At 39.7% G+C, this 23,774-nt stretch overlaps 1 protein-coding gene across 3 annotated transcripts in view; it reads right to left on the bottom strand.

Moving 5' to 3' along the window:
- The window catches only part of LOC150077694 (clavesin-1-like), a 73,114-nt gene that overhangs the window by 14,561 nt on the left and 34,779 nt on the right, over nt 1-23,774 (bottom strand). For all 3 annotated transcript variants that reach the window (XM_090384344.1, XM_090384343.1, XM_090384342.1), the window contains exons 4-6: nt 16,710-16,952; nt 9,232-9,428; nt 348-458 (exon numbers count right to left, since the gene is read on the bottom strand). In XM_090384344.1, the coding sequence (XP_090240470.1) occupies nt 348-458; nt 9,232-9,428; nt 16,710-16,952 (551 nt within the window). The remainder of the gene's footprint in view (nt 1-347; nt 459-9,231; nt 9,429-16,709; nt 16,953-23,774) is intronic.

Below are 23,774 nucleotides of genomic sequence, written 5' to 3'. Positions count from 1 at the left end.
TCCTTTTAAACACTTTGTAAATAAGACCGTGTCACAGGTGGAGATGGACGTTAGTCTAGGAGCCACCCGACCAGAATAATATTATAATTCTTTTAAGAGTTTAAATATGTGGTTCGTGGTAATTTTTTTTCTTTCTTTAAAGAATGTGGCAAATAGAAGTAGAATGATGAACTTGCTGTAATTAATGGAATCATGAGGTTCAATAAATCGATAGAATGAAAATAGAACAACCTTAACGATTGTAAAATGATAAAGGTTACATAACTGGCATTCAGAGTTATGCAAACAAAAGTAAAAGAGAGATTTTATTATTGTTATTAATTTTTGAGTGATAACAAGTAACTTACCCGTTTCTGCAGTTTTTCACTAATGAACTTGCTTGCTACGAACCAGATTACTTTGATGTAATACTCTGCATTTAATATGTGTATTTGTTTCACTCGAATTGGGAAACCTTCCTGCAAGGCAAATGTAGATATTTCAATAATGTGGTCTTCGGTTATGAATATGTCCTCCAAAGAAACAAAATTTGATCACAAATTCGATTTACAAACAAAAATATTGATATTATAAATGTTTTATCATCCATAAACACAGCAGTGAAAAGAAGCTCATTCGTATACTTTTCAAGAAATGACTAAAGCTTCTTTCTTGAAAATATTACGAATGATAATGCAGTACTTTTGATATTTATGTAATTAGCTTATGATATACGCAAAATAGATCATAACGTTTGTAAAATTAAATTATTGGATGAAAGTCCGTTGGTAAATATGTCGTGCGAAAAGCAAAAAATGATACATGGGGGGATCTTTGCTGGTACTCTCTCAGGTAAATTTTAAAATTTACATTATTCATAAATGGATGGTTGTATGATACTTTTTTGTCGAAAATGAAATATTCATTTTCACAATGCTTCTTTAACCAGTGCCTCCAGGTAAATTAATGGAGGCACTGGTTAAAGAAGCACTGCAGGATCATCTAGACAAGACTTCAGTTTTAGCTCAGACACAGCATGGTTTTGTTAAGGGAAAGTCTTGCCTGACCAATTTCATTGGATACTATGATGCAGTCACAAAACAACTGGATGCAGGGAATAACTTTCATATTATGTATTTTGGTTCTTAGAAAGGCTTTTGATACTGTTGCACATGGAAGACTGCTGCACAAATTGGAGCAGTGTGGCATTGGAGGCAAATTGCTGCTATGGATAAAGGGGTGGTTGAGGGGGAGAAGACAGAGAGTGGTAATCAATGGACTAATGTTATTAGTGGAGTCCCTCAGGGCTCAGTGTAGGGTCCATTATTGTTTTCTGTATTTATAAATGATATTGATGATGGTATATCAAGCTTAATGTCCAAGTTTGCAGACGATACAAAGGTTGGCAGAGTTGTTAAGGACGCTACTGACGCTATGCTACTGCAACAGTATCTGGAAAGGTTGAGAAGATGGGCTTAGAGGTGGAAAATGAAGTTTAACATTGACAAATGCAAAGTACTACATATGGATGGGTTTTCCGTAGCCGAGTGGTCAGGAGCGGGAGTGCAGTAGCACACGCTCTTTGAGTAGACCGGGGTTCAAACCCCTGACTGCTGAATACGATCGATCTGCCAACCCACACTGGACCAGCGTGGCAGATTATGGTCCATTTCCCTCAGCATGAATTGTTGAGGAGGCTTCCATCCTGCAGTGGGTTGATAATGGCTGCAATTTACTTTTTACTTTTTTATGGGAAGCAGTAATCCCAGAGTAACGTATCAACTCTGTGGTACCACTTGGGAGTAATTGGGCAGGCAGATGTGAAGTTTTTTGAGCAGTGCAGGCCGTCTGCAAGAGTAGCTCTTGGTGTCTTGTCAATGATTTACAGGAATTTTTCTAGCAGGGGTAAGGAGGTGATTATCCCCTTGTATAAGGCAATGGTTAGGCCATGCCTTGAGTACTGTATACAGGTCTGGAGGCCTCATTTTAAGAAGGATGTAGAGCTGTTGGAACGAGTACAGAGAAGGGCAACAAGATTAATGAATGGAACAAAACTTTGTTCTTATGAGGAAAGGCTTGCATTTTTCAGATTACTGTCTGGAGACAAGGCACCTACGAGGGGATCTGATTGAGGTGTATAAAGACATGAATGGATTGAGCATGCGCAATGCTGATGGGATTCTTTCTATTGATCAGAATAATCGGCTGGAAGGGCATACATTCAAATTGAGGAAAGACGGTTGTAGAATAGATGTGCGGAAGTTTGCCTTTAGCCAGCGGGTGGTTGATTGCTCGAACAAACTTCCATCCGTCATTGTAGAAGTTGATAGCTTCAAGAGATTCAAGGCAGAACTTGACAAACATTTGGAGCGAGGGGATGGGTGAAATAGGTTTTTTTTTTTTTGGCTGATGCTATATTAGCTTGCTGTCTTGCATCATGTGTCCTTTGTAATGCTATTGTCTTATTCTGAGAGACTTTTGTTTTAAAAGTGAATCTTTATTTTAATCTTGTGCCTTTAATATTAAAATTAATATACTCCTATGAGATGTAAATAGAAGTGTATAAAACTAGTGTGTTTTATATTTACTCATCCGTTTATAAATATCGTTTCGTTCTAGCCGATTAACTAATTTTAATCCAGTTTTTATGTGGCGCAAAATTAGTATTACCCACGTGTTCAATAAAGCCAAGGGATTTTTCTGTACAGCCAAATAAATAAGATAAATTTCCTCTTTGACCTCGTCCTCACGTAGGTGCCTAAAGCTAATCTGTGAATGTCCCCAATCATCCACAACCAACCATTTGCTTGATGTTTGCAGAGCAGTCAAGTATGGGACATGATACTGCCATGGGGGATGTCTTTGTGTGTGTGCGATGCAAGGAGTGTAAGGAGATAAGGCGACAACTCAGCGTTGTTATGGGCCTATATGAGAGCTTGAAGGATAGGGTGGATGCCCTCGAAGGATTACAAGTGAGGGGCCCATCAAGCTCTCAGCTGCCCACACCAATGCCAGAGCTTGCACTTGGTCATCGCGGAACACAGCGGCAACCCCCAAGGCAGAATGCGCTGGTCCCAAAGGAACTAGTAGTTGTTGGTGACTCTATTGTCAGGGAAACGGGAAACATGCTTTGTAAAAAGGATAGGTGGAATAGGACCAGGGTATGTCTGCCAGGGGCAAAAGTTGATGACGTTGTAGAGCGGATATCATCTTTTAAGGGCACAAAAGGTGATATAGTTGTACACGTTGGCACTAATGACATTAAGAGTAGGAGACCGGCGGAATTACTTGACAAGTACAGGTCACTGATGAAAAAAAGCCGTGAATTAGGGTTGAAATTGAAAGTGTCTGCAATTCTGCCCAGACACGATAGGAGGGAGTATATGATGAGAGCCCTGTCAATCAATTCGGCCCTGGAAAGATTGTGCAGGGCTCAAGGGGTAGAATTTTTTTCAGCCTGGTCTGTACTTGTTAACAGGAGAGACTGCTTCTACAGGGATGGGATACACTTAAATAGAAAGGGTGCAAGAATGTTTGCTGATGCTATCGAGGCAATGTTAGGTGGGTCGGAAAACTGCTAGATTGGGGGGATACAAGGACTAATAGATTAACAGTAGCCACTGGCAGAGGTGAAAGTGATTCTTGCACTGCTTCTATTGGAATGAGCCGCAGCCTGGAAAATAAGATGCAGGATATTTCAGAGACTGCTGGGAATCATTGGGGTACAAGTAAACACATGGATTGTGTTAGGGTAGCTAAGAAAAAGAACAGGTGCATGCATACTTGTGTGTACACCAATGCTAGGAGTTTAGTAAATAAATTTGATGAATTTGAGGTATTGCTCAAAACATCAAAGGCAGATATTGTGGGGATTTCAGAGACGTGGTGTCACACAGATATAAGAAATGCAGAACTGGAATTTGGGGAGTACAATGTCTACAGAAAGGATAGACAGGATAGGAAGGGAGGAGGGGTTATGCTATTAGTTAAAAAACACATAAAATCCAAGGAAGTGAAGCCAGTCGACATCGCTGGACAGTGCAGTGTCGAGTCAGTTTGGTGTGACATAAGCATTGGGAGATCAAAATTGAGAGTAGGAGTGTGCTATAGGCCTAATGACTCTGATGAGTATAATAAGAAACTGTTCGGAGAAATAGAGTGGGCCAGTAAATCAGAGAGTCTTATAATGGGGGATTTTAATTTCCCAGATATTGACTGGAATTTGGGGGCTGGTCACTCACACAGTAGCAAGGCTTTTGTGGATTTATTGGATGATTGTTTTCTACATCAGCATGTTCGGGAGGCAACTAGAGGGAGTAATACTCTTGATTTGATTATCAGTAGTGATTCTTCATGCATTAAGAATCTGCAGATAAATGAACCACTTGGTGGCAGTGATCACAGTGTGCTGAAGAGGGAGTTACTCAAAGAGGTAACTACCATTAGGGGTAAAGGGAAGGGGTATTGCTTTCGTAAAGGCGACTACAATGGACTGAGACAGTATTTAAATTCTATACAGTGGGATCAATTGATGATATTGCCAACAGCAAATTCAAAATGGGAAGCATTCAAAGAACTTATCGTGGAAGCTACTAGGCTTTACATACCAACTAAGAAATATTGTTCAAGGTTTAGGCCTAAATGGTTGTCAGATGAACTAATGAGGCATATGGCAGAGAAGAAAAATGCATGGGATACATACAAATTAACACGTGACACGGACGCCTATGATAGATACAAGTTGATCTGTAACCAAGTTACAAAGGAGGTTAGGCAGGCGAAGGCAGATTACGAGAGATCCTTGGCAAGGGATGCGAAGAAAAACAGCAAAGAGTTCTTTACTTATGTAAACTCTAGAAGGAAGGGGATGAATCAGATTGGTCCACTTGAGATCGATGGGTCAACTGTTGATGACCCTGCTCGGGTAGCTAACAAACTAAATGAATATTTTGCATCGACATTCACACATGAGGAGTTATTCAGCGAGGGGAATGCCAGAGGTGTATTCAACTCTAGCAGTAAGCTAGAGAATCTTGTAATAACTGAGAGCAAAGTGGAGGAGAAATTGTTGAAGATAAACACAAGAAAGGCACCTGGGGTGGATGGGATCTATCCAGTTATATTAAAGGAGGCAGCAAAGGAGGTAAGCAAACCCTTAGCCATAATTATGAGAGCTTCCTTGGACTCAGGGGAGGTACCCATTGACTGGAGATGTGCAAATGTGACCCCAATTCACAAAGGGGGATCAAAGGCTGACACAAGTAATTATAGACCTGTGAGTTTAACTTCTGTTCCTGGAAAATTAATGGAGGCACTGGTGAAAGAAGCACTGCAGGATCATCTAGACAAGACTTCAGTTATAGCTAGGACAGAGCATGGTTTTGTTAAGGGGAAGTCTTGCCTGACCAATTTGATTGGATACTATGATGCAGTCACAAAAGAACTGGATGCAGGGAATAACTTTGATATTATATACTTGGATCTTAGAAAGGCTTTTGATACTGTTGCACATGGAAGACTGCTGCACAAATTGGAGCAGTGTGGCATTGGAGGCAAGTTGCTGCTATGGATAAAGGGGTGGTTGAGGGGGAGAAGACAGAGAGTGGTAATCAATGGACACTGCTCATCGTGGACTAATGTTATTAGTGGAGTCCCTCAGGGTTCAGTATTGAGGCCTTTATTGTTTTCTGTATTTATAAATGATATTGATGATGGTATATCAGGCTTAATGTCCAAGTTTGCAGACGATACGAAGGTTGGCAGGGTTGTCAAGGACACTACTGACACTATGCTGCTGCAACAGGATCTGGAAAGGTTGAGCAGATGGGCTGAGAGGTGGCAAATGAAGTTTAACATTGACAAATGTAAAGTACTACATATGGGAAACAGCAACCCCAGAGCAACGTATCAACTCTGTGGTACTACACTGACAGTGGTAGAGAATGAAAGGGACCTGGGGGTGGTGGTGCAGGCAGATATGAAGTTCTCTGAGCAGTGCAGACGAGCTGCAAGAGTAGCTCATGGTGTATTGTCAATGATATATAGGAATTTTTCTAGCAGGGATAAGGAAGTGATTATTCCCTTGTATAAGGCAATGGTCAGGCCACACCTAGAGTACTGTATACAGGCCTGGAGGCCTCATTTCAGGAAGGATGTAGAGCTGCTGGAACGAGTACAGAGAAGGGCAACTAGATTGGTGAATGGGACAAAGGGGTTCTCTTACGAAGAAAGGCTTAAGTTTTGCAAATTACAGTGTCTGGAAACTAGGCACCAGCGGGGTGATCTGATAGAGGTGTACAAAGCCTTGAATGGTTTGAGCATGCTCAATGCTGATGGGATTCTTCCTCTAGCTCAGAAAAATCACCTGAGAGGGCATAAATTCAAATTGAGGAAAGACAGATGTAGGATAGATGTGCGGAAATTTGCCTTTAGCCAGCGGGTGGTTGGTGGGTTGAACAGACTTCCATCCCTTGTCGTGGAAGTTGATAGCCTAAATAAGTTTAAGGCTCAGCTGGACAGGTATTTCGAACGAACAGAGGGGTGAAGTGGAAGTGGTTATTTTTATTTATTTATGTTACTTTTTTTTTTTTTTTTTTTTTTTTTTTTTGGCTGATGCTGCATAAGCTTGCTTTCTTGCATCAAATACCTCTACTAATGCTAATGCTAATGCTAACCGCGCAGTAACAATTATTCCAAAAATCAACAGCCCGCTGTAGAAAAGAGAACTTCATATAATTCACTTTAAATCAGTTTCCCTTTAATTTGATTTTATGGTATCTAATTGTGGAATCATTAATAACAGTGAAAATTTCGACTTCATTCATTTTACTTTTTTCCTCTCAGAGCCATATAAGACCTTGATGAGGTTCCCTGTAATACGTCTAGTTCCAAAGCCCTGTAGCACATATCGAACCCTCTTTACGATCTGACTGCTGACCATCTTTAAACTCTTCCAAGAAGCTTTCTTTAGGCGTGATCTCCATACCTGAACACTGTATTCCAAGTGAGATTTTCCAATTCCAAATTGAAAGTGAAAGTGTCATATTAGTATCCACGTTCAATATTTTCAAAAAGTATACGTGTTCTTTGTCGATCTGCCTATTTTGCTGGATGAAAATCCGATTTTTTGGGAGGGAAAGCCTTGCAGAGTTAACAATGCAAATCAGGATTCATTGATGGTCAGAAAAATGGCAACTACGTTTAATGCCACCAGATGCGAGGTCCTACGTTTGAGAAATAATAACCAGAGAATAACTTATACGTTGTTGTTAGTAAAGCTACGTTGTATAAATTGAACGCTCTCATACATCTGGGAAGTCTTCAGCGATTTTTTCCTTCTAGCACTATTAAAATGTACAACGATCTCCAAGTAGACCCAGAAAGGCTTTACGCAGAGAAGATGTACAGGACTGAAGTGTTTCAGTCCTGTACTTCTTCTCCATTTATAAATGCGGTAAGGAAGTAAAGATCAGAGATGAGAACAGAATGCTGCAAATGAAGAGTGAACTGAAGTTGAGACTGTTTTTTTCCGCACTGGCACTCCAGTTATGTTTACGTTATATGTCTTGTCTTTTTGGTATCTCGCTGTAAATAGTGGTGCAGATGTGAAGGTCCTCTAATTTCTTGTAAAATAGTAAATTCTGCTCTTTGTCATGTAAAAATAAACCAATGATATGTATGTCATTAGACAATGAATAATTTGCACAATTTATTAAGACAATGATATGCATAATAGTATTATGGTATGTATAAATTATAAGTGGATAATTATATACATAACTTATATTTGTATATCTGAATGTGTAATTTGTATATCTCAATAGCTGTAAGCGGGTGTCTCTTATGAGAAAATAAAGATAATACTAAAATAAATGAGGAGAGAGATTTAGATTTTATAATTAGACAGAAAAGTTAGTATGCAATGTAATTACGTAGGTGGCCCGGAAAGCGTATAATGTCTGATTAATAATTTATCGAACTTTTTTCAACTAAAAAGAAGGGGAATGTCCTCGTAATTGCCATTATAAAATCAGTAGTTTACTCAATACTGCTTTCCGGTATTTGGAAACCGCACTTAAGAAAAGCCATTACGTTCTTGTAAAGTCCAAAGTCAGATCACTCATCTCGTGACAATAAAAAATTTTCTGTTTATACTCTGGCACGACAACCAAGTCAGTAGAGTTTACAATAAATCGTCAATACAAATATTTATCGTATTTAGTAGCCACGGGCTTGAACCCCGGTCCACTCAACAAACGCGTGCTATGCACTCTCGCTCCTGACCACTGGGCTACGTCAAATGGACGTCCAGAAGAGATTACAAAATTGTGAGTCATAGAGCTGGGCACATTAGCTTTTTCTAATTAAGCTCTTTTTCACTTTTCAGCTCATTCGTCTCGTTTATCCATTCTTCTTGGAGCTGGTTAGTATGGATTCCATGATTTCTCTCCTGAATATTCCTCTTCTCTGCTGCGCTGAAAAGAGGAATATTCGGGATATAAATCAGCAAAGGCCTCATAGCTTTAGAGCTTAATTCACCACCCCCAACCTAACCAGGAAGAATTAACATGACCCAATACATGTTTGATAGCCAGTATTTTAAACATAATTTTAAATTTGTGTGGAAATTCTGTATTATTGCTCCTTCATTCCAGAGAGCAATTCGCACGCTACATGCTACGGCTTCGTAATGCCCTCACAATACATGGCTGTTACGCAAGAATTCCTCGACGACCATGATGGAAACTGCTGGCTTCTTTGGAAAGACAAAATCCTAAATGATAGATAGTAAGCGCAATATATTTAGACAAATGAGTTGTTGCTGCAGGGTTTTAGGAGCATCAACGAACAAGGTCATCTTGCTCCATATATACTGTCGCTTAATCTATAACCCAATATAATCTCGACCACTCGATCTTAATCTTCTTAATCGTCTAACCGACTAAGAAAATCTTAATCAGCTGGATATGCCGTTTGCTAGACAAAAAACCCGAGTTTCCGGGAGAAAAAATCATGCTACCCTTTATTGAGACCAAATAAACAAAGTAGTTAAGTTGGTAATTCACTCATATTGGAGTTATTTATTTGTACATTCATTTTGTTATTTAAGTTATATTGACAGGTCATACCCATACATCAGCCTACAGCTCTACAAACTCGTTCATTTTAAAACTAGCATATCAGAGGACAGTGGAAGGTTAATGTATTAAATGTTTATAAGAACTAAAGGAAAGTTACTTAATATCTACTTACCTCGAGTTTTCTCAGATATTTTATGAAAGTGACTATTCCAACACGATTGGAGAAATCTTTCCAGGTTGCATCATAGCGATCCACAATCAAAATACTGCCATGAATTTGAGTGAGTTCATGATCAAGGTCCCACTCAGTCACTGCATTTATGGCTTGCGTCACTAGATCAATCGGAAGTTCTTCGCGAGCATAGAAACCTTTAAAATAATCCCAGTAAGAATTAAGTAGAAGGACAGCAGAATTATGCAGTAAATATTAAATAAAAACAAGAGTTTGTTGAAAAATGAAATTTTATTCACTTTTATTTAAAATAACTAAATGCACAAGGCATAATACATTAAGAGTTTAATATCTATATAATATTGGTGTGTAGATACACCATAGACAACTCTTAAGAAACTACAAAGTAGTTGTTGTGGGCATCATTTGCTCTTTCTCATATTGTGCTCTGCCTTCACGACGAGTTGCCATGATATTGCACTACTTCGAATAAGTAACGCTTCACAAATAGAGAAGACTATTGTTACTTATTCTCAGTGAGTACTGTGACTATTGTTATTTATTCTCAGTATTGTTATTTATTCTCAGTATTGTTACTTATTCTCAGTGAGTACCACTGAGAATAAGTAACAATAGTCTTCTCTATTAGTGAAGCGTTACTTATTCGAGGTAGTGCAATATCATGGCAACTCGTCGTGAAGGCAGAGCACAATATGAGAAAGAGCAAATGATGCCTACAACAACTACTTTGTAGTTTCTTAAGAATTGTCTATGGTGTATCTACACACCAATATTATATTTATTTAAAATGTACCAGCAATGAACTCGTGGTATTGGTGTGCACGCCGCCCAATACCGGATGTTCAGAAGGATCACTGCTCATCTTCATCTACTCAGTTTCAAAATGGCAAAAACATGTCACATAGCTCTCAGAAGCAGAACATATCAAAGAAAAATCCGGCATTTGGACGTTTCTTTGCTACCATATATAACTGTATGCTGCTCGACAAAATTAACAGAGAAAAATGTTTTTCCTGAATATTTTATTGAGAACTGTCGCCGAAGCGAATATTTGATGCTAGGATGCTATAGGCATCCTAGCATGAAAATTCCGAGTATCCAATAGAAATCGATCTAACACCTTACAGGATCGCACATAATGCAATTTTTCCATGCTTATAAAAATACAAGTTCCCGTTATTTGGTTGGGTTAGTGGGACAGCCACATCTCCAGGACTCAGGATGGCAAGTTATCGTCGTTTAGATGATTCTCTGAGATGATGGCCATTGGACGACTTGAAGCCAGGCACTTGCAGGCAGAGGTAGCACGTTGGTTTAATGTGTCACGCAATGTCGTCTCGGCATTATGGAAGCGGTTTCAGGAGACAAGAAGAGATGGCCAAAGTCGCTAGAGGGCACATGCAGTCTGGAAGGATGACATCCCAGATTTAACCCCCTATTAGTGTCCCACCTAGATAAGACTCAACGGCCAGCTTTTCAGGGCCTGCAAACTGATGGAGACGACATACGGTGGCACTCTTCCGCCGGGACAGCCTATTGGCGACCCAAATCCGAACTCTCTTGAGCGGATCGTTCTTTCCAAACTCCTGGGGAAGGGGGGGGGGGGGAAGAGAGCCTTTCCTCTCCTCGCCACCCCAATTTTATCGCTCTGGTGGGGCACGGGCATGCCTCACTACCTGCAGGGGCCAACTACTCTGTTGCCCCTTATTTCCAAGTTCTCCCCCCCGTCTTCATTCCCCCCAAACTTTTGTCTTGCACAGCTTTTAGCCCTACATTTCAAAATTAAAAGAGAACATCAAAATTCTTGCCCGAACCTATCTCGTTTTAAAAACTCACGTTCACCTCACAGCCCCACGTCGCATACTATTAATACTAACTTGTTAAGTATCACTAATATCACCCTTGATTTTTTTTTTTTTTTTTTTTATTGGTCCTAGCCACTGAAATCCCAGGAAAGTAAGTGGCAAGACCTGCCAGAGTACAAATATTGGTAACACCCGGCCGGCCTCCCCGTGGCGGGTATTGGTAACGTCGGGTCTTACTAGGGGCCCGGCGGCTAACAGACCGGACGAACAATGGGCACAACAACTACATAGTATATATCCCACACACTTTTAAATCTCTGGCTTGTCCGGCGATGGGAGAAATCCCAGGTGCCGTCGGACCCCGAACATACCTAATACCTAATAAAGTCGCTATAGGGCTACGTTAAGCAGAATAAACAGCAATATTGCTCAAACAGCAACACAGAACCCTACGATGTCTTTCATCAACTGTCTCTTAAGGTTGATGCAGCCGCAGATTAAAACATTTCCAACCGAACTTTGTTAAGAAAGTTAAATTCAAGTGGAAAGAAGCCAGTGGTTCCCAACATGTAAACGGGGGATTCTCTATCACAATTATTCTGATGATGATTTTCCTCTTTCACTCGACACATCTTCATCTCTGCAAAAGGGCAGTACTCTGGATAGACGAAAAAAAAAAAGGCCGAAAGCTACATATAAGGCCTGACGACCGTGTATCTCTCTGTGCCAAACGTCAAAGTTCAATTTAGAAGGATCCCTTCATGGTTTCTCCCCATCACATGGCATGTTCTTCAGGGAAGATCCGTGCGAAAGATCGTTCAGATTTATCTTCTGCATACTACATTAACTCTCAATTAAAACACGAGAATTATTCATGTATCTCAAGCAGAATTCCAACAAAGTAACGAAGGCTATAATGAGTTTTTTGCTAGAGAAGTGGCTTGAAATGGAATTACGGCCCTTCTCATTGAAAACGAAAAGCTTCAGCTTAAGCCAGATGAGCTGCGAGAGGATTGAAGCTTCTAATCGTTACGTCAATATTCTTTCAGATCACATCTCAAAACCTGCAAAGCCTTCCTAAGCACCAGCTATTAAGGCTCACCAACACCCAGAAATTCTTCGCGCCTCTGTTAAAGGATCCTTGCATTCTGGGATAGCTAATAGTTTTGAAAATTCAAATCAAGTTTTCGACAAAAATACCAAACGAAAACATGTTTTTAGTCAACACGCCCTTATTTTAAGAACAGTTGTGGACAGTACAATGGAAACAAGTACAGTACTGCAATTAAAAATACTGTTGCGCAGACCTTGAAACAGAACTTTCAGTTTTGTCAAAATTAAATCGCCATGGAATTAGAAACAAGTGCGTTATGGTGGAAACAACCGCTAAACAAAACTGATAAATTGCTATTCTCTGATGTACTGACTAAGCAAGGTATTTCAATAGATCAGCGAACGGTGAATAATCCAACAATACTAATTTATGATGTCTCTAAAGAACTCACTAAATGGTATTGTTAACGATATATTTTACAAGAATTTCCGGGACTATGGGTACGCGCTTGATGAAGTCAAGAATGCTTTTAACTTTCGGTTTAGCACTAAATCGAAAAGCAGCAATACTAACTGGTTTGTTGGGTTCCTGGTTAAAATGATAAACAACATATTTCGCATTGATAGAATTTATTTTGAATGTTCTTCCCATAAATTCCTCTGATTCACATTAGTTTAAGTGGTTTCGTTGCTTAGGATATTGGCACTGGTCAGAGCACTTTTCTCACAAAGCGTATCAAGCGGTCTTTGTGCCCTTGGTGGTCAGGTATTTTCTGAATGTCCAAGTAAAAGCAATGATCAGCTTTTACAGCTGATCATTGGAACAAAGATTCACACCCCTTTTACGTTGTTGTTATTTGGTTTTTAGGAGCATTAGCAACTAAGGCCATATTGCTGCGGGGATATGCGGTGGTCAGTCCCTAACCTTTCCGCATCCTCCGTATTTGGTGGTCACGGGCTCGAACCCCGGTCTAATCAAGAAGCGTGTGCTACGCACTACTACTCCTGCCCACCTGGCTACGGAGGCGCCCACCCCTTTTACGTGACGTCTCCTGTCCCGAATTCCAGAGGGTACTAGATACAAAAAGATCAATAACGCTTGATGGGTAGTCCTTCAAACTCTTGTCAAGTATTTTGGTGATACCATTTCACATGGTGATATTTCAATTCTATTGATCTCTCAGGAATCTCGATCAGCAGCGGACGAGATAAGATCAGTTATTTCTGAAAATTCTTACGATATCGTGTGTTTACAGGAACCTTATTTTGTACAGGACCATGAGGGGCAGGATTCCAAATTTATGGGTTTTCCTACGGTGTTAAGAGAAATCTCCTCTATGGTGGAGCCTCCAAAAACGACAATCATAATTTTAAATCAGAATCTTGATATCACAGTTATAAACTCCCTCTTCTCACAGAATGATATTTGTGTATGTGTCTGCACTGTCACGTTTTTTATATCATTTCCTTGTATTATCCCCTTCTCAGGGCATCCAACTGGCTCTGAATTAGCTAGCAATAGCTCACTGCATCAATTATCATAACAACAGCCACCAACGCCAATTCCCCCTCTTTGGAGCAGCAATATGATGAACCCGTGTGGGCGACTCTTCGAGGGCTTGATCCTCTCTCATGATCTGTGTATTTCACCAGACTAAACCAACACTTCCTTCTCGGTTTTGGGTGAATTGAACATCGATTTGTCTTTATAAGTATCAGGAATTATTAGACACATACGTGATTGGACAGTCCACGAAGAGCACACAAGTATCGACCATAGAGCCACCTCCTTTAACATATCTAGAAACCAAAATGTTGTTTATCCACCATATATATATATCTATCAAATTTATAAAATGCCGACTCTTCCATGCTTCTTTACGATTAGCCTCCAATGAGGAAAATCTTGCCCCTCAGAATCAAGTGAATCCAGACGAGTACGCTTTTTATAAGCAGCCTTTCTCCGTAGTACTGTTGCATCAACCAGACGGATCATAATTCGAGCATTTGCTGTGCCCTGGTGGAATGCTCACCTATCTGACCTGAGAAAACGGGTACATTGTGCCAAAAGTCTGTTTCAATGCCATTGGCTGGCGCCACACTAAAAAGGAATTATCGTGCACTGAAACAGGAATATTATAAATAAATCTGCAAACGAAAGATTGACTTGGCAAGCTTTTTTAGTACAACGGGAACTGCTGACCCGTAGGGTCTTTTATATAATATCTTTAGAGACAAATTAGCTACAAATGAGGTGTGCAGCTCTATATGTAATAACTCGGAAAGTTTTACTTGGACTGACACTGTTAACAGTATCCTTGCTGTCTTGTTTCCTGTCGATACCTGTTCGTTTGAAACCCACTTTCAATCATCTGTACACAAAATTAACTCTGAATATTTTACCAGCCTGGAAACGGATCTCTTTATATTATCTGAGTGCAGGCATCACTAAACAACGCAGCTTACGTAATTGTCCCGGACCAGATTTGATCGATTTTTTTTTTTTATTAAAGAAGTTTGTCGAACTGTTCCCTTTTGTTCTGTTACATTTATTTAACAAATGTCTGCTGAATAGTGTTTCCGCTTTTGTAGAAGACAACCCTGTTAAAGCTCCTCACAAAGCCGAACAAGCCTCTTGAAAATCCGAAATATATTTATTCTTACTTCCTTCTTCCACGCTTAGGGAAACTATTCTACGGTATGTGTTATCATAAATTGCAAATCTATTTCAAGATCAGGGATCATTCTCGAGTCACTAATTCGGATTTATCAAGGGAAAATCTTTTGAGGACGCTTTATTTCGATGGAGGAACCATGTTATTGAATCTGCGAGGATCACCTGCACTTAGACTAATAGAAACATAGTGCTACTTGGTAATTGGGCATAGTGATTTCCACTATGGTACAATTTATTTATGAAAGAAAGGGAAGATATAAGGAGTGGTGGTGTGATGCTTCTTATGAGAAGGAGCGTGAGCGCGAAGATTTTCATAAACGATATGAACGATGGAACAGAAGAGAAGACTTCATGTCAAAATTTTCAGACGATATAAAGGTTGGTAGGGTAGTTAATGATCAGTACTCCTTCAGGATAACTTGAACCTGGTGCAAGAATGGTAAAACAGAGGCGACTATGATTCAATATATAAAAATTTAAAGTCTAAACCTGGAGAATAGCAACCACAAAATAAATTATACACTTGGTGGGACAGAATTAAAAACAGTAGAGTTGGAAGGGGATCTGAGAGTTATAATACGGGCAGATATGAAGTTTTCTGAGCAGTGTAAACAGGCATCCAGGAAAGCCCATAGTGTCCTATCGATGATTTATAGAACATTATCTTGTACATATTAAGTTCATAGTCCATCTGTAAGAACACGGACGGTATTCCACATTTGGAATACTGTGTTCAGTATTTATACCTTCTGTGAAAAAATACATTGAGCTTCTTTGAAAGCGTACAAATATGGGCAACTCGCATGATGAGAACGGCAAAAGGGTGACCATATGAGGAAAGACTCCGATTGTGGAAGATACAGAGCTTGGCAACCAAGCACCTTAGTGGTGACCTGGATTGAGGTTTATAAGGCTCTGAGAGGAATTTGTAAAATGATTGAAGGAGGAGTTTACCTGTTATAGGGAATTTCAGAACTCGGGGGCATAAATTCAAATTACATGGAAAGCAGCTTAGACTAGACTGCAGAAAGTTTCTTTTACCAAAGCGAGTCATTGATTGCTTGAACAAGCTGCTTTCGCAGGTAGCTGAGGCAGATAGTTTGAATAAATTCAAAGGTCACCTGGATAGTTCCATCTGTTAGGAGGGAAGCAAATAATTCATATCTTTAAAATTGCATTTTCATTTTTGAATCGTTTTTGCTAAGTATGGAATGAGATCTAATGAAATACAAAATAAGTATTTTCGAAATTTACACTAAAAGAAAAGACATTCATCCTTTAATAATTATACGTATGCATTGCTAATTATAAAAAAAGTATAATTATATTACACAAGAGCCATATAGTTTTAGGGATTATCATGGTTATATTTTTTAAGTAGTTCAGTTCCCTCTTTATGCCAGAGTTATTTTAATCTCAGATCAATTACCCAAAAGTTTTATAGGGCTGCATGAGTTTTCTGCGCTACGTGTTCTGTTATTTTATTTCCAGCAGCGTAGTTCCTGTTTTAAATTTAAACTATGTATAAAAGCTGATGTACGTAATTTTGAACTTGTGTGTTTCGTGCAAAGGAACAACAAAACGCAGCATGTCTACTAAAAGCATTTGCTGAATTACTGAGGTCCAATGTTCCGTAGAATTGCTAAACTCTAATATATATGTGGGACTGGTTTCACACGTCTGGACTCCTTCAGGCGCAGAGAAATACTATTGAATATAGGCTTCCATACTGAACTACAAGTTCTCTACAACAAACTTCACTAACAATGCAAGACTGCAAAATTACATTATTTGTACACCAAGTAGGCATATTGTACAGAATACATACCGATTTCATTTTGTTGGAAAATAATCAAAGTAGTGGTTACTTTTATTATTTTTGGGTAATTAGTAGTAACTCAAAACGTTAATTCCATACTTACCACATTTTAATAAAAAGATAGATTCCCCTGCTGTAGTCCGGTATGGTATAACGGTGCAATATTCGTTCCAAACTGTATGAAAAACTGGATTGGGTTCACCTATTACAAAATATTCCTCGTTTTCCACACGATTCTTGAAATATCTGATGATTCCTTTGAAAGCAGACTGAACGTTGAATTTCTTAGGGCGAAGGAATTTCTGTAGGACCTTTGGATCGGACGGTGGAAGAAAATCTTTCTCCTCTGAAAGAGAAATTGAACCGCCTCTGGCATACAGTTAAAACAACTTTTAATCAAAAAAAAAACAAAATCTCATTAGCTTATATATTAACCACGTATTAATTTATTCTATGTAAATGTGCGATTTCTATACGTTCCTAATAAATATATAGCATGTAGGAGGAGAGATACATTGAGAATACACATATTAAAAAGTGTTGTTTCGTTGGGTACACGATAGAGTTCCGACTACCACATAGCAAACTAAAATTGGACAACCAAACAACACTAACCATCAACTTTGAAGGTTTCTAGGGAAAAAAAAAAAAAAAAAAAAAAAAAAAAACGTGGCAGGTTATTCTCGTTAGACCTGGCTGATATGAGCATTAATAATGGGAAATGATTAAAGGAAGCAGGTTTTTAAAAGATGATGTGAGTAATGTTTTCTGCCCATCCGCAAAATAAACTACTCACATCATCTTTCCACCCCTCTAAAAATTTTCTAGATGACGATTGAGCTACCTTTTTCTATAATACCAGATGATAGTTTCTTCTAACAACGGATCTTTCACATCTACCCAGCAACCTTCTTTTTTAGCATTAGCATTAATAGAGGCATTTGATGCAAGAAAGCAAGCTTATGCAGCATCAGCCAAAAAAAAAAAAAAAAAAAAAACCCACTTCCACTTCACCCCTCTGTTCGTTCGAAATACCTGTCCAGCAGCTCAGCCTTAAATTTATTTAGACTATCAACTTCCACAACAACGGATGGAAGTCTGTTCCACCAACCAACCACCCGCTAGCTAAAGGCAAATTTCCGCAGGTCTATCCTACATCTGTCTTTCCTCAATTTGAATTTATGCCCTCTCAAGTGATTATTCTGAGCTAGAGGAAGAATCCCATCAGCATTGAGCATGCTCAAACCATTCAAGGCTTTATACACCTCTATCAGATCAACTCGCTGGTGCCTAGTCTCCAGACACTGTAATTTGCAAAACTTAAGCCTTTCTTCGTAAGAGCACCCCTTTGTTCCATTCACAAATCTTGTTGCCCTTCTCTGTACTCGTTCCAGCAGCTCTACATCCTTCTTGAAATGAGGCCTCCAGACCTGTATACAGTACTCTAGGTGTGGCCTGACCATTGCCTTATACAATGGAATAATCACCTCCTTATCCCTGCTGGAAAAATTCCTGTATATCATTGACAATACTCCATGAGCTACTCTTGCGCCCGTCTGCACTGCTCAGAGATCTTCATATCTGCCTGCACAACCACCCCCAGGTCCCTTTCATTCTCTACCACTGTCAGTGTAGTACCACAGAGTTGATACGTTGCTCTGGGGTTGCTGTTTCCCATGTGTAGTACTTTACATTTGTCAATGTTAAACTTCATTTGCCACCTCTCAGCCCATCTGCTCAACCTTTCCAGATCCTGTTGCAGCAGCATAGTGTCAGTAGTGTCCTTGACAACCCTGCCAACCTTTGTATCGTCTGCAAACTTGGACATTAAGCCTGATATACCATCATCAATATCATTTATAAATACAGAAAACAATAAAGGCCCCAATACTGAACCCTGAGGGACTCCACTAATAACATTAGTCCACGATGAGCAGTGTCCATTGATTACCACTCTCTGTCTTCACCCCCTCAACCACCCCTTTATCCATAGCAGCAATTTGCCTCCAATGTCACACTGCTCCAATTTGTGTAGCAGTCTTCCATGTGCAACAGTATCAAAGGCCTTTCTAAGATCCAAGTATATAATATCAAATTTATTCCCTGCATCCAGTTCATTTGTGACTGCATCATAGTATCCAATCAAATTGGTCAGGCAAGACTTCCCCTTAACAAAACCATGCTGTGTCCGAGCTATAACTGAAGTCTTGTCTAAATGATCCTGCAGTGCTTCTTTAACCAGTGCCTCCATTAATTTTCCTGGAACAGAAGTTAAGCTCACAGGTCTATAATTACTTGTGTCAGCCTTTGATCCTCCTTTGTGAATTGGGGTCACATATGCACATTTCCAGTCTATGGGTACCTCCCCTGAGTCCAAGGCAGCTCTCATAATTATGGCTAAGGGTTTGCTTACTTCCTTTGCTGCCTCCTTTAATATAACTGGATAGATCCCATCCACCCCGGGTGCCTTTCTTGTTTTTATCTTCAACAATTTCTCCTCCACTTTACTCCCAGTTATTTCAAGATTCTGTATCTTACTGCTAGAGTTGAATACACCTCTGGCATTCTCCTTGCTGAATAACTCCTCATGTGTGAATGTCGATGCAAAATATTCATTTAGTTTGTTAGCTACCTGAGCAGGATCATCAACAGTTGACCCATCAATATCAAGTGGACCAATCTGATTCATCCCCTTCCTTCTAGAGTTTACATAAGTAAAGAACTCTTTGCTGTTTTTCTTTGCATCCCTTGCCAAGGATTTCTCGTAATCTGCCTTTGCCTGCCTAACCTCCTTTGTAACTTGGTTGCATATCAACTTGTATCTATCATAGGCTTCTGTGTCATGTGTTAATTTGTAAGTATCCCATGCATTTTTCTTCTCTGCCATATGCCTCATTAGTTCATCTGACATCCATTTAGGCCTAAACATTGAACAATATTTCTTAGTTGGTATGTAAAGCCTAGTAGCTTCCAAGATAAGTTCTTTGAATGCTTCCCATTTTGAATTTGCCGTTGGTAACATCATCAGTTGGTCCCACTGTATAGAATTTAAATACTGTCTCATTCCATCGTAGTCGCCTTTACGGAAGCAATAACCCTTCCCTTTACCCCTAATGGTAGTTACCTCTTTGAGTAAATCCCACTTCAGCACACTGTGATCACTGCCACCTAGTGGTTCAGTTATCTGCAGATTCTTAATGCATGAAGAATCACTGCTGATAATCAAATCAAGAGTATTACTCCCTCTAGTTGCCTCCCGAACATGCTGATGTAGAAAAAAATCATCCAATAAATCCACAAAAGCCCTGCTAGTGTGTGAATGACCAGCCCCCAAATTCCAGTCAATATCTGGGAAATTAAAATCTCCCATTATAAGACTCTCTGATTTACTGGCCCACTCAATTTCCCTGTACAGTTTGTTATTATACTCATCAGAGTCATTAGGCCTATAGCACACTCCTACTCTCAATTTTGAACTCCCAATGCTTATGTCACACCAAACTGACTCAACACTGCAGTGTCCAGCGATGTCGACTGGCTTCACTTCCTTGGTTTTTATGTATTTCTTAACTAATGGCATAACCCCTCCTCCCTTCCTATCCAGTCTATCCTTTCTATAGACGTTGTACTCCCCAAATTCCAGTTCTGCATTCCTTATATCTGTCCGACACCACGTCTCTGATGTCCCAACAATATCTGCCTTTGATGTTTTGAGCAATACCTCAAATTCATCAAATTTATTTACTAAACTCCTAGCACTGGTGTACACGCAAGTATACATGCACCTGTTTCTATTCTTAGCTACCCTAACACAACCCATGTGTTTACTTGTACCGCAATGACTCCCAGCAGTCTCTGAAATACCATGCATCTTGTTTTTCAGGCTTCTGCTCATTCTAATAGAAGCAGTGCAAGAATCTCTTTCACCTCTGCCAGTGGCTACTGTCAATCTATTGGTCTTTGTCTCCCCCCCAAGCTAGCAGTTTTCCGACCAACCTAACACTGCCTCGATAGCGTCAGCAAATATTCTTTCACCCTTTCTATTTAAGTGTATCCCATCCCTGTAGAAGCAATCTCTGCTGTACAAGTACCGTCCAGGCTGAAACAAAATTCTACCCCTTGAGCCTTGCACAATCTTTCCAGGCCGAATTGATCAACAAGGCTCTCATCATATACTCATCATATACTTTTCAATTTAAATGTGTGTCCCTTATGCATTTCCGAGAAAGTGTAATGATGCTATCAGCATTTAATTTAATCAATCCATTTATAGCATTGAACACTTCAAAGAGGTCTCTCCATGAGTACCTGGTTCCAGATGCTACAATTTACAGAATTGAAGTCTTTCGTAGTAAGAGTATTCTTTTGTGCTCTTGATTACCCTTGTTGTTTTTTGCATCCACTCATTCTTAAAACGAGGCTTGCTGAGCTGCATGGCGTACTGAAGATACGACCTAATCCTTATACAACATAACAATCGCCTCGTCATCCCCCTGCTGGAAAAATTCCTGTATGTGTATATATATATACAAAATTATCCCTAGGTTTTTGTCACTCTCCACTACGCTAACTGTGCGTTATTCTGGGATTACTGCTACACAGTAATCCCGGAATAACGCACTAATAACATTCTAACATGTAATTACCCTTTTGACAAATGCAGTATTTTGCACTTTTAAATGTTGAACCTCAGTCGTCATTTCTCAGCCCATCCATCTAACTTTTCTTGGTCGTATTGCGGTATTACGTCTTGATTGCTGTCATTAACCACTGTGCCAAACTTTGTTCATCTGTAAACTTAGTCAATATACTTCATATCCCATCATCAATATTGTAAATCAATACTGAAAACAGTTAGTGGCCGAGCCCTGGCAGCTAACCTTGGTCCAAGAAGTACACACCCATTTATAATTATCACTTTATCCACTGCAGTAAATTTTCCTTTTGCTTAAATTTTTTCAGCAGATTTTCAAGGGAAATGGTTCAAGCGCTTGTATGCAATGCAAGTATATGATCTCAAAATTATTTCCTGAAAATATTTCCTTTGTTACTGCATCATAGTCGTTAATCAGATCAGCCAGACAACGTTTCTTCAACCACTAATTCCATTATTATCCCTGTAACTGAAATAACGCTCGCAGTTTTTTAATTACTCACTTTGTCCTTTGATCCCCTTTGCAAACGAAACGGATATTTGTACATTTCCACACAAAAGGGATCTCGCCTGAATTCATATATGTTGATATGTTTCATATCAAAGGTTTGCGTACCTCTTGTGCTACTACTTTTAATATAACAGAATAGATCCCATCAGCACCAGGTGCCTCATTTTCTTTATCTTCAGCAATTTATCTTCATTTTCTTCTCAGTGATAATAAAATAACTTGATCTACCTCTGTTGTTCCCACCGCTAAAATTTTCTTCTCCACAAAATGTAGATACAGAATATTTATTTAGTTTAGCAGTAACCAAAACAGAATCATCGATTGTTATGCCATTCATATCTTGTGGCCAAATGTGGTTCGTCCCTTTCCTTTAGCGTTAACATTAGCAAAGAATTCTCTGCTACCTTTCTTTGTATTCTTAGTGCAAGTCTTCTTATAAAGTGCCTTAGCTTGGCTAACTTGGCTTGCATTATTCAGTTCTATTTTCAAAACATGAGACCATGTTACAGAAGACTATTCTGCGAAAAACATTTATGCAGTTTTAACCAGCAGCGATACAAAGTCGCTTTTACACCAAATAGAGTACGCGTGCGCGTCGGTGTGACGGCTGCCTAATCTTGAGCTCCTCAAGTTTTCAGTGTTTAATGTATTTTTTTTAGCGAGTCTGAGTAATATGTTCGTATAGTGACTTCCTAAGTTATCCTGCATCCTTGGTGAAGATGAATACCATGAATCTTTAGGTAATTATTGTTTGTTACGTGATTTTTTTTCTTGCCTGTACTGTATTCATATTTGCCGCCTTTGCTTGTCTCAATGTCCGGATGTTAACTCCTTGGTTACTAGCCTTCACTGCTCGCTAACTCTTGCCCACTACTGTATCACAAGGTCAAGCAGTTGCATTGTGTTGGGAGTTATTCGCCAGTCGACCCCCCCGTATTGCAGGACGTTTACAACTCCGACCTATTTACGCTCGCGCTCTACTTGTGAGACTGCCTTCGACAACAAGCTGGAAGAAACTTGGCAATCAAGCGTTTGGTTATTTGTCTGCTATTTGCCTGGCAACGAAGTTTTGGAAATTGTCAGCTTTTGCCTGGACAACGCTCTCAACAGACCACTTTTACTTTGACTACTAAACACAATTGTAAACTCTTTTTCAACCCACTCGTAATCCTTTTATCTGCGCCTAAAATCTGAAAATGCCTTTAAATGCAAGATCACCCAAATAATGAAAGCTGCGTAATTTGTGGCATTGTTCCGGACGTAGCTATAGAATGTACTTCCCGTCTCAAGACATACGGAAGCGAATGTCTCGCGTTAAAGAGGCTCGGGAAGCAGCGACAGAAAGTATGGCAGTGTCCCCCCCCTGTAAGGGAGAAAATTATATGCAGTCACTAGGAACAACTGGTGAAACTTCTAACAACGACGTTAACCAAATTTCGGATTCACTTGAGCACAGGACCCAACCCGCACCTGAAGTAGACACGGAAAAACTGAGATCGTCAGATTCACATGTGGAATTGACCCCTGACTCATTACTGTCAGAACAAAATCTCATCATGCAAAAATCAAGTAGTTCCCAACAGGATAACATCCTATCAACAGAGATCTCAGCAATAGTTAATCAAGCATCGCTCGAACACAGTCCACTCTTTGTCTCGCTCCTCAAAAATATCGAGACCACTCTATGTAAGAAGCTATCCCCAATTAATAATATCCTCGCAGACCTACTGCTTGAAAACAAGCGACTAGGAGAACAAAATGAATGCATGCACAAAACATTGGAGGTTTTGGGAAAAAAACTTTGATGACCTGAAGCACTCTGTTTGTGATCTTGCTGGTCAAACTAACCATCATGAGCAGCATCCTCCGGACGGACACGTTCATGCGAAACCGAGAGCTCCTACCCAAACCACCCCATCTTTATTATCACATGACTCCTCCCCATCCCCCATTCTTACAAGATGTGAGTCTGAAGTTGTGTGCCCTGAAATCACAGCAGATGC

The sequence above is a fragment of the Mastigoproctus giganteus genome, chromosome 11 (genome assembly GCF_048544385.1).
Source record: "Mastigoproctus giganteus isolate SK-2022 chromosome 11, ASM4854438v1, whole genome shotgun sequence".
Lineage (NCBI taxonomy): Eukaryota > Metazoa > Arthropoda > Arachnida > Uropygi > Thelyphonidae > Mastigoproctus > Mastigoproctus giganteus.
This window is presented reverse-complemented; position numbering and strand designations above follow the sequence as displayed.